Source organism: Tachyglossus aculeatus, chromosome 22 (assembly GCF_015852505.1).
Source record: "Tachyglossus aculeatus isolate mTacAcu1 chromosome 22, mTacAcu1.pri, whole genome shotgun sequence".
NCBI lineage: Eukaryota > Metazoa > Chordata > Mammalia > Monotremata > Tachyglossidae > Tachyglossus > Tachyglossus aculeatus.
In genome coordinates, this window is record NC_052087.1 from 14,380,334 (window position 1) to 14,396,470 (window position 16,137).

Sequence of the window (16,137 nt, forward strand, 5' to 3'; positions counted from 1 at the left end):
TATACACTCAGTCATACTCTTAAAGACATACAGAGATTAAACATTATGGCAATGCTGATATACAAGTTTTACACAGTAGAAATTCTTATCGCTAAAGAACTGAGCCTCTTTAGGCTCTATTAATGCTTAAAAGGGCAAGCTCCAGGAACAATTCTGCATTTATCTGGAAGGCCAGCACTTCTGGATTTACTTGAAAAGGAGAGTATCCAGAAGGGCTTCAGCACTGAGACTCTGAACCATATCTAAACCCCACCTTTGTTGGGATTCTAAAACAGATTAAGCAGCACCATGGCCTAGTGGATAGAGCATGGGTATGGGTGTCAGAAGGACCTGGGTTCTAATCCCAGCTCTGTCACTTGTCTGCTATTTTGGGCAAGTCACTTAACTTCTCTATGCTTCAGTCCCCTCATCTGTAAAATGGGAACTAAGACTGTGAGCCTCATGTGGGGTATGGGCTGGGTCCAACCTGATTAGCTTGTATCAACACCAACACTTAGTACAGTGCCTGGCACACAGTAAGTGCTTAACAAATGCCATAAGAAAACACACTGGTTTAGGCTCTTCATTGATGCATAGCTGCTGGGCCTGAATGTATAAAAGGAAGTTTGTTCTCTTTGCTTTCAACCCCCATGTATTTCTTATTGAAGGAAAGGAGTTGTGGGAAGACAACACATAAGACAAAGCCTGTAAAAACATGCATACAGTCTGGATGCTGAATGGCTATCCATCCCCAAAAGATTAAACTGCAGTGTTATACATGATTTTTGACTTGACATAAGATTTGACCGTCATTTAGATGAACAGAAAACTATAAAACAATGATTTGTGAGAGTGAGCAGTCAATCAGAGAAGTGGCAACAGCTTCCGTCGTTGCAGAGCTCAGGACAAGTGACATCTATAAAAGTGGATAAAATCTTTGGATAGAAAAACTGAAGAACTCAAACTGACATACAGCTTGCACATTCCTAGGGCAAGAGGACTGCAGGTAGCCCAGGCAGCCATCTACCAGTGTGCTCCTTTGGTTATCCCATCACTGCTGCTAACTCCACCTTCCCTTCAGTGGCCATAACTTCCTTCTCTATATCTTGACAATTCCGCCTCTCACACAGGTTTTCCTTTAGTTTGTTGAGCTCATATTCATGAAGGATCTTTATGGTTAGGAATTTTTCCCTTTTGATTCTGGCTTTCACCTCTTCTGGGACATCAGGGATCATCCAGGCCACAAAGAATTTGACCAGGAACACAATGTGCTGGGGGATGTGGGAGGAAGAGAAATGGAGAGTGCTTGATTACATTATGAAGGAGGTCTGTGGTAACAGTGTCTACTTCAGAGTTAAGTATCACGTTTTCCACACCTTGTAAGTATAAGTATTCTCAGTATTATAAGCATGGAAGTTTGTCCAAATCACAGAGTTGTCTCAAATTGGAGATAAGATGGACTGAAGAGTTTTCCTACAGTCTGTTGACTGTCTCTCCAGGTGCCTATGCCAACAAATTTCTGTTATTACTTTGGCTATGAGACAAGCATCCATTCCAGGATTTCATTCAAAACAGTAGTAGTAGTAGTAGTAGTACTAGTGCTGTTGGCAGCATTCATTGACCATTCATTGTGGTGTACTATATTAGGTGCTTGGGAAGAACAGAAAAACTAGGTGACATTCCAGGTCTACAATAGTACATGTTAAGAGAAGAGACTAATATTGCCAATAATTACAATATTTACAACTAAGCAAAGCTCTGAACTTCCTGGATAAAGTGTTTAAATCTTCTGAAATGACACGTCTTCAAAATCTATCTTCCTTTTCCTGATGGTCCTGGTAAAGATTATCTGTATGTAACAGCAGTGTTGCTTAATGGAAAGAGCATAGGTTTGGGAGTCAGAGGTTCTAATCCCGGCTCCGCCACTTGTCAGATGTGTGACTTTGGGCAAGTCACTTAACTGCTCTGGGCCTCAGTTCCCTCATCTGTAAAATGGGGATTAAGACTGTGAGTCCCATGTGGGACAACCTGATTACCTTGTATCTACCCCAGTGCTTAGAACAGTGCTTGGCACATAGTAAGCGCTTAACAAATATCATTATTATTATTATTATTATTATCTACTGAGTATTGTGAGTGCCAAGAGTGCATATTGGCAAGAAAGACTTCAGATACAGCTGGTTCTTCGTGATGGGGTTTGCTTGTCAACCTCTGGGGAATGGCAGAAGAAATCATGTCTCTAACTGCCTGATTACATATTTTACAAAACCCATTTTAAAATCGTCACCTCTTTGGGTTCAGTTAGCATCCATTTGAAAAATTATGTTTATCACTTTCTTGTCTAGGACTTGGCTTGCTACTTGTGCAGCACATTGGGAGTACACTATAAACTTTGAACCCCAGGTCTTGTTTAGATTTTTCTGAGGTCATGAACCAAATCCTGTCCAGGGGAAAACTTCAGTGTACACATCAGATGTAATTTTTTGGGTTTTGTTTTTTTTGTTGGTTTTTTTTTTGGTGAGGAGAGAAGGAACTTGTGGATGACACCCCTGATATATCTCACCCTTCACCCTTTCCCACTTCAAATGACATGTAAACTTTCTTTGGCCCAACCCACACAGTACAATCACAAGCACTCCAGCCAACGGTATCACATTTCAGCATTGGAAATATAAATGATAAACATTTCACAATCAATCAAAATCTAAGACTTTACTCACAATACTTTCTCTATCGAAAGAGGAGAGGTTGGGATAATAATAATGTTGGTATTTGTTAAGCACTTACTATATGCCAAGCACTGTTCCAAGTGCTGGGATAGATACAAGGTTATTAGGTTGTCCCACTTGGAGCTCACAGTCTTGATCCCCATTTTACAGAGGAGGTAACTGAAGCACAGAGAAGTTAAGTGACTTGCCCAAAATCACACAGCTGACAAGTAGCGGAGTCAGGATTAGAACCCATGACCTCTCACTCCCAAACCCATGCTCTTTCCACTAAGCCACGCTGCTTCTCACAAGCAATAGGTAGTGCCTAGATCATTTTATTAAAATGAATTGGTGGTATTTTTTGAGCACCTACTTAGTGCAAATTACTGAACTAAACAATTGGAAGTGTAAAAGAGAAACAATACACACAGTATCTGCATTCAGGTGTCTCCCATAATTCTGATGAAAAAGGCAAGGGCTTATACTGAGTAGGACATACCTCCATTATAATGATGAAAGCCATCTTAGCAGCAAGGATGTGCCAGAACTGCATTGTGTGCTCATATTTCTTCTCATGATTGGGTGGATATCGGTAGTCCCTGTACCTGTAAGACCAAAGAGAAGGTGAAAATCTAGACTGGGCATATTCAGGCATGTGGAACATGGGAGGAGTGATCTGGGTGTATGGGAATTGAAGGGGCACACTGAAGCAGTGAGGAAATGGAGGATCATTTTTAAAAGCTACGATAAAGGATAAAAGGGTAAAAGTTAAAGAAAGCTTGGAAGGTGAGCAGGAGAGGCCAAGGGGGCGGGGAGAAGAGGAGGGGGTGTATGTGGGGTGGTGTTACCTAATGGTATAACAGTAATATTTGTTCACTGCTTACTGTGTGCCAAGCATTATAAGAGCTGGGGCAGATATACGATATCAGCCCCAAAATACCCCCTGTCCTACATGGGGCTCCCAGACCAATAAGGGGGAGAGAACAGTATCCATCTTATGCTCATTTTACAGATGAGAAAACTGAGGCATAGACAAGGAAAGTGAATTGTCCAAGGCCCCACAGCAGGCACATAACGGACCTCGGAACCTACACCTCCTGATTCCCAGGCCCATCCTCTCTCCACTAGAGCTTCTCAATCACTAGGCCTACTTTCACAGGAGGGTCAATATGACCATTTTACTTCAGATGAATGAGTCAAGTTTACTAATATAGAACCTCTTCTAACTCCATATAAATATGTTAATGTAACTATTTTGTCCATGACTGAATGCTAAATGTTAGAAAATTTGTACAAATGGGTAATATTAGAGTAGAAAATACAAACCTGCAAATGGAATACGTGACTGATGTGTTGGAGGTTATGGTGCTGTTTGCCACAGTTGGTATCTGGTACTCTGAGAGGCTGTTGCTAATGTAACCAGCCATAGGGGAATCTTTATCTACTGAGTAGGCATAGTAGTAAACTAGGCGAGGGATCATGTCTGATGTGAAGGCGACAATGAAGGCCTAAAATCCCCAAAAGACAAAGAAAAAAAAAAGGAACGATACCCTGGGTTAATCAATTCCATTCAGAAACAGAGGATTCTGATATATGAATTTTTAACTTGTAATTCCCCTTGCTTGGCAGATATTTAAAATATTTGGACTCTGGCCAAACTTAGGACTTATTCATGTGGGCAACAGTAAATGGGCCACTGGAATGAACTAGGGCTGGCAAGAGTACTACAGTGGTACCAATGATTTCCCCATTAGTTGGAACAGTCAGCATGGGGACCAACAGTTGCCTGGATTTGTTCTGGGTAAGTGTGACACGTTTAATTTCCCTTGTTACTCAGGGAGGAGTGCAGTTTATTGGAACCAATGGAGCAGTAGATTTCAACTGACACATAGAGCCTAGGGTGAGTTTCAAAATCATCACAAAACCCACTCCTTCCAACACAAGTCAGTTTTGAAAAGGGCCAACTTACATTAGTCACAACAGACAAGATAGCCATTGCATTTAGAATTTCCTGCCAAACACCAATGCTATGGGCTTTTGCAGCAACAGGTCTCCTGTACTGTGTGGTGAGTTTCCAGGAATCCACTCGAATCTCCAAAATATTATTCATAAGAGCAAGAAGTGGAGCCAAAGGAAAGGAGGCGACGAAGAGTGTAATAAATCCAAACTGGATGACTGCAGAGAAAGATGGAAAATCACAACAATTGGCAGGGCTTCGGGGAAATCATCACGAAGCTTTGATTTCAAATGCCAAGCCCCATTACATGAAATGCACCTTGAAATGCAAGACTACCATCATAGTTTCCAATTTTATCTTGGTCTCTGACTAGAAATAGCAAAAACACATTTTGAGGATTGTGAAAATGTAGTTATCCTTGAGTTGTAATGTATAAAGAACCGAAAAACTAAACTAAAGTTTAATGTTGTTTTGGAGCCACATGGAACTCTACTTGACTGTGTGGGTGAAGTCGACAGTAGAGGTACACTTAATGGGATCAGGCAGATTGGGGCTTCCCCAAACTAATCAATCATTTACTGAGTGCTTACTGTGTGCAGAGCACTGTACTAAGCACTTGGGAAAGTACAATAAGACAGTACATTCCCTGTGTACAATGAGCTTACAGCCTAGAGGGAAGACTGACATTAATATAAATGAATAAATTATGGATACGTACGTAAGTGCTGTGGGAATGAAAGACGGGTGAATAAAGGATGCAAATTCATCCAATCATATTTATTGAGCGCTTACTGTGTGCAGAGCACTGTATTAAGTGCTTGGAAAGTACAGTTCGGCAACAGATAGAGACAATCCCTACCCTACAATGGGTTCTCCAAGTACACGGGTGATGCAGAAGGGAGTAAGAGAAGAGGAAATGAAGTCCTAATCAGGGAAGGCCTCTTGTAGGAGATGTGCTTTCAATAAAGCTTTGAAGGTAGGGAGAGTGATCATATGTCAGATATGAAGAGGAAGGGTGCTCCAGGCCAGAGGGAAGATGTGCACGAGATGTTGGCAGTGAGATGGATGATATCAAGGTACAGTGAGTAGGTTGGCATTAGAGGGGCAAAACATGTGGGCTGTGTTCTAGTGGGAAAGCAGTGAGGTAAGAAAGTAGCAGGGGGCAAGGTGATGGAGTGCTTAAAAGAGTTTTATTCGACATGGAGGTGAATGAGTAAACACTGGAGGTTCGTGAGGAGTGGTGAATCATAGAATGAAAATTTTTGTAGAAAAATGATCCAGGCAGTAGAGTGAAGTATGTAATAGAGTGGGGAGAGGCAGGGGGTGGGGAGGTCAGCAAGGAAGCTGATACAGTAATCAAGGCAGTGTGGGCTAAATGCTAGAATTAATGGGCAGTTTGGATGGGGAGCAAAGCGTGGATTTTAAGTGATGTTGTGAAAGTAGAATCGACAGGATTTAGTGACAGACTGAATGTGGGTTGAATGAGAGAGATTATTCAAGGATATTGCCAAGGTTATGGGTTTGTGAGACAAGAAGGATGGTGGTGCTGTTTACAGTGACAGGAAAGTCAGGAGGAGCACAGGGTTTGGGTGGGAAGATAAGGAATTCTGGGACATGTTAAGTTTGAGGTGTCAGATGTACATCCAAGTAGAGATGTCCTGAAGGTAGAAGAACATGTGGGATTGTAGAGAAGGAAAGAAATACGGGATGGAAATGTAGTTTGCAAATCACCTGCCTAGAGATGGTAATCAATCAATCAATCAGTGGTACTTGAAGCTTTACTGCGGGCAGGGAACTGTATTAATAGCTTGGGGGAGTACAATACAAAATAATTAGTGGACACCTTCCCTTCCCATAATGGAGCTTACAGTGTAGAGGGGAAGTTGAAGCCATGGGAGTGAATGACTTCTCCAAAGGAATGGGTGTAGATGCAGAGTGGAAGGGGATTCCAGAACTGAACTTTGAAGGGCTCCCACAATTAGGGAGTTAGTGGATGCAGACAACTCACACAAGGAATTTGTAGAAGAATGGTAGGAGGGAGATGGAGCGATAATTGGAGGGAACTATGGGATGAAGATGGAAGGGGGGTGGGGATTGGGTTTAGGGTAAGGGACACATGAGCATGTTTGAAAGAAGTCGGGTAGAGGGGAGAAAGCCAATGGAGAGCAAAGAATTGAATATGACAGTCAAGGAGGGAGGAAGTGCTTTGATAAGGTGTAAAGGGATAGGGTTGAATGCACAGGTGGAGGGGTGGATTTTGAGAGAGGACAGGAGATCTACTCTTGAAATACTGCTAGGAAGGATGGGACAGTTGAAGAAGGGGCAGGAGGAAAGGGGGACTGGAGGGAATAGGGGAAATTTTATGGAGATCATGCCTGATGGCTTCTCTTTTTCTCAATAAAGTATGTGGCCCGGTCATTAGGGGTGAGAGATGGTGAAGGTAGAGGGGCAGGGGGTTTGAGGAGGGAGTTTAAATGCCTGAAACAGCTTGTAATGGCAATGGGCATGGGAGTCAAAAGGATATAGAAATAATTTTGCTGGGCATAGTTAAAAAATGTAAGGATGAACTTAAGGTGGAAGAGGTCAGCCTGATATGTGGCTTGTGAACTGGAGTGAAGGAAGTAGACTTTGGAGTTAATGCAAGGCTGTGGGCTAGTGAAAGATTAAGAAGGGACAGGAGAACGAGTGAGTGGAGTTTAGGAAAGACAGTGGTGCTGAGGGTTGTCAATTTTTTTTGTCAAGGGAAGGTAGTTTAGGTATGGAGACTAGGGCATGATGACTTGAGAAAATTGGATGGAGCCAAGAGATCGGAGGTCTCTGTGGGAACAGGACAGATTTGTGGGGAGAGGGCATGTGGAAGAGAAGGCAGGTGAGGAGGTTGTGGTTGGACAGAGGGATTTCAAAGTTGGTGAGGGTAGAGATGGTATAATGACTAGAGACAATGACATCGAGTGTGTGGGGAAGTTGGGTGGAGCAAGAAATCAGTGGAGTCTAGAAGTGATAGACAGCAGTCAGTGGAGGGTAGTCAAGAACATCTATACAGATATTAAAGTCCCTAAACAGAAGTTATGGGGAAGGGCACAGGAAGGGTTGATGGGAACAGTATCCTCCTGGTCCTCACATGCATGAGTCCCTTGGCTCTACCAGAATTTGCCAATGAATTTTTCCTAGACTGCCACCCAGAGAGGAAGAAGGTGCAGAGCCTGGTTCTATCTTCAAAAGTATGGGCTAGAGATGGGTTGACCTGGCTACACTTGGGTGACTCTATCCCTGAGTGGAAGCAAAGCTAACCTTTCCTCTGCAAGCGCATAGCTTACGCCATTGGATAGAAGACTTCCTTAACATACAGCAGAGCCTCAGGCAGAGGAAAGAAGGAAGATGGAGAGTCATGATAAGTGAAGTTTTTATTTAAAAAGTAGACCAACAATTTAGTCTAGGAATGGTATCCAGATCATGGCCCCCACCGAATCCTTGTGGCAAGTCTGATGTTTCATGACACAGTGTTAACCAGAAAAAATGATTCTAGCTCATAAGGCATTTAAAAACCCAAAACTTACTACCTGTGAGTGAGTGATAGGCCTACTTTTGAACAGACCTTCTTTACCCAATCCAACTGGATTCAAGAGCCTATGAAACCAGGAAATGTACTTCCCAAGCGCTTAGTACAGTGCTCTACACACAGTAAGCGTTTAATAAATATGATTGAATGAATGAATATGCCAACATCCAACACAAGGTTTTGTTCAAAAAATATGCTTTGGAGCCTGTGGCTTCAGCTTACCCATTTCCAGATATTCATAGAACAGCCCCAAGGCTCCAAAGCTCTGAAGATCATGATCCTGTTCCCATCGGCTATACAACTTCTCAGAGTTGGTTCTTGCTTTACGGCGTCTCCACCAGTTCCAAACCCACCTGTGGAGAAGGGGGAAGAAGGGGTAGGATGAATGAAAGTAATCACGTCTTCCAAACAATCAATGGTATTTATTGAGCCCTTACCATGTGCACAGCATTACACTAAGTTAGTTGGGGAGTATAATACAATAGAATTGGTAGACACATTCTTTACCTATAAGGAATTTACAGCCTAGAGGACTCTAATCTTGTTCAAGATTAATGAAATGGAACAACAAAAATTACATTTACACACATTTATTTATACTAACATCTGTCTCCCCATCTAGACTTAAGCTTGCTGTGGGCAGGGAATGTGTCTTACATTGTTGTTTGTACTCTCCCAAACCCTTAGTACAATGCCCTGCACACACCAAGCACTCAATAAATGATTGATGTCATTCTGTACCTCAAATTCCACATGTCCAAAACTGAACTCTACACCTTCCCCCACCAAATTCCTCTCCACCACCTAGCTTTCCTATCACAGTGAACACCACCACCTTTCTCCCCATCTCTAGCCCATAGCCTTGTCACTGTCCTTGACTCCTCTTTCTTTCAATCCCCATAATTCAGTCTGCCACCAAATCCTGTCAGTTGTTCTTCACAACACTTCCAGAATCTGCCCTTTAGGGAACAATACATACGGAACAATAGCTTCTTGAATATTTCCCCATATCTGTTTTCCAGCCATGATGATGGTGAGTTGGGTGGTCAGTTCTATCAGGCACCCTGCGGGATCACACTGAAACATAGGAAACAGAAACAATGAAAGTCATTTTAAACTTCCCAAGATGCAATGATCACATTGAAACTTTTTCCCTTAAAAAAAAAGCCAACAGGTAGGGGCAAAAAGGATACAGGACTTTCTGTCCATTCGCAACAATAGCAATGGGATTAAGAAAGAAGCAGCATGGCATAGTGGATACAGCATGGCCCTGGGAATCAGAAGGTCATGGGTTCTTATCCCAGCTCTGCTGTTTCCCTGCTGTGTGACCCTGGGCAAGTCACTTCACTTCTCTGTGCTTCCACTACCTCATCTGTAAAATGGGAATTGAGATTGTGAGCCCCATGTGGAATAGGGACTGTGTTCAACCCAATTTGCTTGAATTCACCCCAGCACTTGGTAGAGTGACTGGCATATAAAAAGTGCTTAATAAATTCGATAATAACAATTATTATTATCAAGAAAGTCTATATTATTGTAATATTGCCTAGTGTGAATCCTTACCTCTTCATTTCTCCAACGGCTAAACATGTATGTATAGGATCCTGGGTAGCCCACAAACTTCCCTTTGAAGAAAGCCACATAAAAGCAGGACGAATAATAGTTGACAAATTGGAAGAGGAACATCTTCATGGTAAGTCTGTTCTCATACTCTAGATGTGTCCTAGGAATTTCTGGAAAATCAAAAAATTCATTTTAATGTTTTTACCCCTCACTTCCCAATATCTGCCACTCACTGGACACCTGAACTGCTGTTCTTGCTAGGGAAATCTTTCTTGACCTCAATTTTGGAAATTTCCTGGTCAAAATTTAGAATCATGGGAGAGGGAGAGAAAATTGTATTACTATACCAAAGTATTTTCCATTCCTGGAGCTGTAGAATTAATAAAATCAATCTTGCAGAAGAGGGCAGGGGTGTTTTTTTGTTCATTTGTTTTTGCTTTCAATTTAGGCACATTTGGGAAGTTTAAATTTTGGAGGGTGAAAGTCAGGTAGTGTCACTTGTGGTGGAAGGGATTGGTCTTTAAGGTTAAGAGCAGTGATATACAGCCCAGTGGAACCCAAACAGAAGACACATGTGAATTATACTGTGTGTAAGTAACAGTAGAGTTTCATATTTCACAATTTAATTTCCATCTGAAGTGTATAGCATCTCAAGCCCTAATTGTTGTTATTTTTCCATTTACCAAATACTGTCTTTCCTCCCATATGATCTGCCTTCACTATGTGTTTAAAATAGAAAACTCTTGGAGAATTAGGGGAAAAAAAAATCTTCTGATAACATGCACTGGCAAAGATAGAATGGGATGCAAAGTCAGAAGAAGCAGAGGCATTGACCAAGGAATGTGCATCTCTCCCAATGAAATACTACTTGGGGTTGGATGAGTGTTCTGTTGGGGTGGGGTTTTTGAATTTAGGTTCATGGGAAGTTTGAATTTGGACAGTAGGAAGTTAGGTGATGTCAGTTCTGGTGAAAGGGGCTGGGCTAGAATTTATGATGTCTAGAGGAGTCCAGACGGAAGTATATACTTTGTGGCTGTAACAACAGTAGAGTTTTCCACAAGTTTTCTTTTAGCATGAAGTTCGTGAGAAAATAATCCTCATGTTACAAGGAGCATGTCTACCAACTCTGTTATATTGTACTCTCCCAAGTGCTTAGTACGGTGCTCTGCACAAAGGAAGGGCTCAATGAATAAGACTGATGTTACTGAAGAACTGATTGTAATTCAATTGGGATGCAAGCGCTCCTAATGCAAGCCATCATATTGCAAAGTTTCCTGTCTTGCATTACATTTGAGGTTGAAAAGGTGTTGGTTTCCCTTTTCTCCACTAGGGGGCAGCAACAACACATGTGGTCAATGAGAGTCATATTCTTCCTTAACTGAGGAGCCCTAATATCAGGGGCTGATTCGTTGAGGTCAGTGACATTTCATAGGAATAAAATTAGTTCTTCTCATTAACATAAAGACATACACAATAATGTGATTGCTCTGGTGTTAATCTTCTCTGTTTCAGTGCAATTTAACTGCATTTCAATTAGAAGATGCCAAAACAAATTAACTCAAGCACATTTTCACTTAGGCTGCGTAGCTTGGGCTTTACAAAAAAGTAGTTTATTTGCTCTGATTATCCTTCAATGGAAGTTAAAATGAGACAATAAAAACTTGCCTGGTGTGAGCAATAAAGCAACAGACAACTGAACTTGGACTTTAGGGCCCCTGGGCATTTAATAGGATTAAAACTACGCCCCAGTGCCCAATCAAGACATTCATCTATAACTGCTATTTAACTACCTTCTTAAGATTCAGTGATGGGCATCGAGTAGGGTGTTCTTCTATTGAGTGCACAGTGCCAGAAGGCCAATGTCTAAAGCCCTAATGCTGAGCTATGTCCTAAGCCTTAGGGCAAATAAAATGTTATCATATCAGACACAATCACTGCCTCAGATGCGACTCACATTCTCTTATCCTCATTTTACAGAAGAGGACACTGAGGTCTAGAACGGTTAAGTGACTTGCCCAAGGTCATGTATTAGGCCAGTGGCAGTACTGGGGCTCTAATACCATGGGTCTCCTGACTCCTAAGCCCATTCTCTTTCCATTAGGTCATGTTGCTTTCATTCTGTGCCACTGCTCTCTATCCTTCCGTATTAGAAAGATTGACAGTAACTTGAGTCAAACTTAAATGGCACATTTAAAAATGCTAAACACTTAGGAGACAGGGAAGGGTGCTGTCTTGCTATCATGGAACAATACCAGCTGGGGAAGGGGCTCCATGATGTCTGGAAAGGAAATTTTCTGAAAGCTCTCAATGGAAATGTTTTCATCTTACATTGAAAAATTAGATAATCTGCTATGGAAACATCTGCAATCTTAAATTGTAAAATTAGATTATTTGCATATAAAATTACATTATTCGCTCCTTGGAGACAAGAACTGTATTGTTTACTATGATTGTATGTTTCTAAGTGCATGCAAATAATAGAATCAAATGAATACTGTTTATGATAATGACATGGTATAACCTCTTTAGACTGAAGAGGTTTCATACCGAGTCCCTAGTATTTTGGATTGGAATAGTATATAAACACTTTCTGGAAGGGAGGTGATTAGAGAAAGAAATAGATTAGAGATCTCACAGTTCTTTTTGGAGGTGATCCAGAAAGTCCACACTTAGGAGTTTGTATGTAGCATTTCATTATTGCTAGGGATTTTGTTTCACCTTAATAAGGGATGGGGAAAACACTTCTAGCCATTCAGCTACCTTGAGAAGAGAACCTTGCACGATACCTAGAAGTGATGACGTGAAAAATCAAATGCTCATCATTAAAAGTCATTGTGGATAAAGGCTCCATGAGTAGGTTCTCCAAGTAGAGGCTGGTGACATGTTAATGGTTTCAGGAACCCCAACCGGGCTGTTTGGGGAATCTACTGAGCCGTGATTTAAAGACGTCTGGTTTTCAACTTGACTGGTGTGAATTATTCAGGTTCTGGGACCAGTGACAGAGTGGTCTGTTCCCTGCAGCTGTATGATTTTTGGTTTCTTGATCACTTTGCCCTTCGTGCCTTATTTAGTTCCATAATCATTTCACAAGATCCTTAGGTCTTTCTAGAACAATGGCCTAAAGTTATTTGACTTTGGTTTCCTCAGACATCTTCTGAGGATGTCTTTCCAAAGAGCTGATTGAGCTTAACTACCATCTGGATTGGGGCACATGTAGCCTAAATTTCTTGCAGCCAAATGCTTGAATTTTCTCACCCTTATAAAGGGATAGCTGGCAAAAGAGATGACTGAGAAGTAAGGATGCAGGGAGTTGGGAGACAACAAGGCAAATTATATGGTCAGAAGAAGCAGTGTGGCTCAGTGGAAAGAGCACGGTCTTGGGAGTCAGAGGTCATGGGTTCTAATCCCAGCTCCGCCACTTGTCAGCTGTGTGATGTTGGGCAAGTCACTTAATTTCTCTGTGCCTCAGTTACCTCATCTGTAAAATGGGGATTACGGCTGAGCCCCACGTGACAACCTGATTACCTTGTATTCCCCCCAGTGCTTAGAACAGTGCTTGGCACATAGTAAGAGCTCAACAAACACCATCATTATTTATTTACTCAAGTTTTTTCTGACTTGGGTGTTGGTTGTTTATAAACCTGGGGATAGGGATAGACGCAACATGTAGGTGGAAATTTTTCACCTTCTAAATTTGATTTAGAATTGGGACCATCTGACTTCTTAAAGGGTTCCTAACTGTGCATACAGTTTAGATTTATGGATTGTAAATGTAGATGAATGTCAAGTGGAAAGTGCGTCCAAGCAATCGAAAGAAATTGAATACACTATATTAATTGCTTCAAAACTCTTTTCTTAGAACCCTTGACTCTAATGTGGTTGGGGACTATCACCTCCTGCTTCTCATGGTGAAATCAAAGCATTAACAGGGTCAATTTTAACTTCTGAAAATGGAATCAAAGATTCTTGGAGGAAACTGCTATCCAACATGCTCTGCGTGGATTAGTTTCTACTTCTTTGGGAATATATTTTAATATGATTTGGTTAAAAATATACAGTTTTTTTCCCACCAGGTTTATACATTAGGAGGATAACCCGTCCACTGTAGGCCCAGGTTATAGATCCCACTTACCCATATCTGTAATCCAGATTGCTATTCTCTCATACAAAAAGTTCAGGATCATGATGATGACAAAGTTCAAACACGATGCAGTGACTGATGTTGCCAGTTGGGGAGTCAACAACCCTTGGATGGGCTTGAGAGTCTGTGCATTTTCCATGAAGCGAGCAAAAGCAGCATAAACTGCAAGGCGGTATACAATCACAGCTATCATGCTGGCTATAATCAGAGAGATCTAATGGGGAGAATATTGAAAGTTCATCATTTTATGCTCTTCACTGTAAGGAACATACAATATGGTTGGGCTAGATTCCATGCACCCATGTATGTCTCCCTCCATTTCATTCTTTACTCTTTAGTTCTGACATGCAAAGTGCATCAAACCAGATTGTACAAGAGCCACAGGCAAAAAAAAAAATATATATATATATGTAAATTCAATATAAGGCTCACAGATCATTGAGCATCCCAATAAACTGTTTCCCACCTAATTATTTAGTCCAAAGTCAGTTTCCTACATCAGTGTGAGAATAGTTTTCTTTTATAGGAGTAAAGATTGTGAAATTTAAACTCTATTTGGCCCTGAATAATTTCAGAGCCTGGAGATCATCACATGTAAAAATGTGACGCATAATCTCTAATAAGGGGGACCCAAGGTGTATGAGAGGTATCACAGTTATTTTAATTTCAGGAAAACTTTGGCTTCCATCACATTAGCTAAAATACAATCATTTAGGGATTCTTTGAAAATAATTTAAATCTTGCTCTTATTTTCCCAAAAGCAAAAATTCTAGCCCCCAAATATGATCATTTTTAAGTGGAAATGGGAGCTATTCATCTCAAGAATATTTTACACAATTTATCTTGTATTGAGTAAACGAGGTTCTTTTGATGACAACCTCAGGTTACAAAAGAAAAACCAGAAATGCAGAGGCTAAGTGAGCTGATTACTTCTTTGAACATGATAAGTTAGTCATACTCTGCAATGCTGGGAAACCAGGTAGGAGACAATGAAAAACGGTTTATTAGTTTAAAGGCACATAAAATTGTCTGAAAGATGAATCAACTATACTAAAGCAGCCTGGATGCTGTTTGTTCTTAAACTCTTGCACATCCATCAGGAGTTTCTGACCAATCAATACCCATCTGCTGTTTTCCACGAGAATGCTAATGGGAATAGAGACATAGACTCCTTTGGAGCACTGTCGCAAGGTGGCTGGGGGAAAACTGAGGTAGAACAAATTGTCTCAGCAGGGAGAGTCTGGCAGAGACAAGGTATCTCTCGCCAGCTTCTCTCATCAGACCTCTCACCAGCTCTCTTGACGTTGTTCCTCTATATGCTCAAAGTTGGCTCTGTTTCTAACCACTTGCAGTGGCTTTTTTCCTTCAAATCAGTTTTTGAAATTAGGTTCCTAGTTACTCTCACCTTCCTTCACTTTGGTTATCCCAGAGTGAAAATTCTGAAAATTTTGTTTCCAGAATTTTCTTGTCATTCTGTTCTTCACTAAGATGGAAAATCTCCTGTCTGTACATCTAGCCAGAAACACCTTGAGTTGGTTTCAAATTTTCCCATTCTCACACTAGGAAAATAACTTGTTTGGTTTCAAAATGAGCACTGTTCAAAGAGTATTCCACTACTATTCGTATTTGATTTCTTTTAATATTAAGTGCACTTCGCATGTCAGGTTGAAAGCAGGAAACATGCAGAAACATTCTGGACCCAATACTTCACAGAGAACATACCAGGTAAAGTGAGCCTGAAAATAAATACAATACGATGCATGTTAAAGGGATGAGTAGGTTTGAAAAGTTGCTCACCCAGAACAATACTGTAGCTCCCGAGAAGCAGAACCGCAGAGCCTGACTAGTTAGAGGCAAATAAGGCTCCATCTCCTGTAATAGTCAAGCAAGCACACAAAGTTCACAATCCACAATCATATTTTACACCAAGCAGCAGTCAAAGCCACCAAGAGCTGTGGGAAAGCAACCATCCCATGAGAGCCCATTAATGTTCATGGAAAGTCAATGCTGGGAGCAACATCAGGGAAACTCAATGTCCTTTGGGCTATAAGCAGTCCATCAAAAGTACAGTGTCAAATTATTATACCATCGCAGGACTATGGAGATGGATTTCTCCAATGAGTACTGTAGCCCTTCAGGGTTGTTTCACTGAATGGCTTTGGTCAAAAACACCAACTGGGCACATAGCCGGTTGATTGTACTTGGTTTGGACTGTTGAGCTGGGCCGGTG

General features: G+C 41.3%; 1 protein-coding gene across 4 annotated transcripts in view; it reads right to left on the reverse strand.

Moving 5' to 3' along the window:
• Nucleotides 1-471: 471 nt before the first annotated feature.
• Nucleotides 472-16,137, reverse strand: part of ANO5 (anoctamin 5) — a 95,072-nt gene continuing 79,406 nt past the window's right edge. For all 4 annotated transcript variants that reach the window (XM_038764789.1, XM_038764790.1, XM_038764788.1 and 1 more), the window contains 9 exons: nt 15,705-15,779; nt 13,899-14,121; nt 9,767-9,936; nt 9,183-9,280; nt 8,426-8,556; nt 4,657-4,862; nt 4,014-4,195; nt 3,187-3,292; nt 472-1,250 (listed from right to left, as the gene is read on the reverse strand). In XM_038764789.1, coding sequence (XP_038620717.1) covers nt 1,023-1,250; nt 3,187-3,292; nt 4,014-4,195; nt 4,657-4,862; nt 8,426-8,556; nt 9,183-9,280; nt 9,767-9,936; nt 13,899-14,121; nt 15,705-15,779 — 1,419 coding nt within the window. In that variant the 3' untranslated portion in view covers nt 472-1,022. The remainder of the gene's footprint in view (nt 1,251-3,186; nt 3,293-4,013; nt 4,196-4,656; nt 4,863-8,425; nt 8,557-9,182; nt 9,281-9,766; nt 9,937-13,898; nt 14,122-15,704; nt 15,780-16,137) is intronic.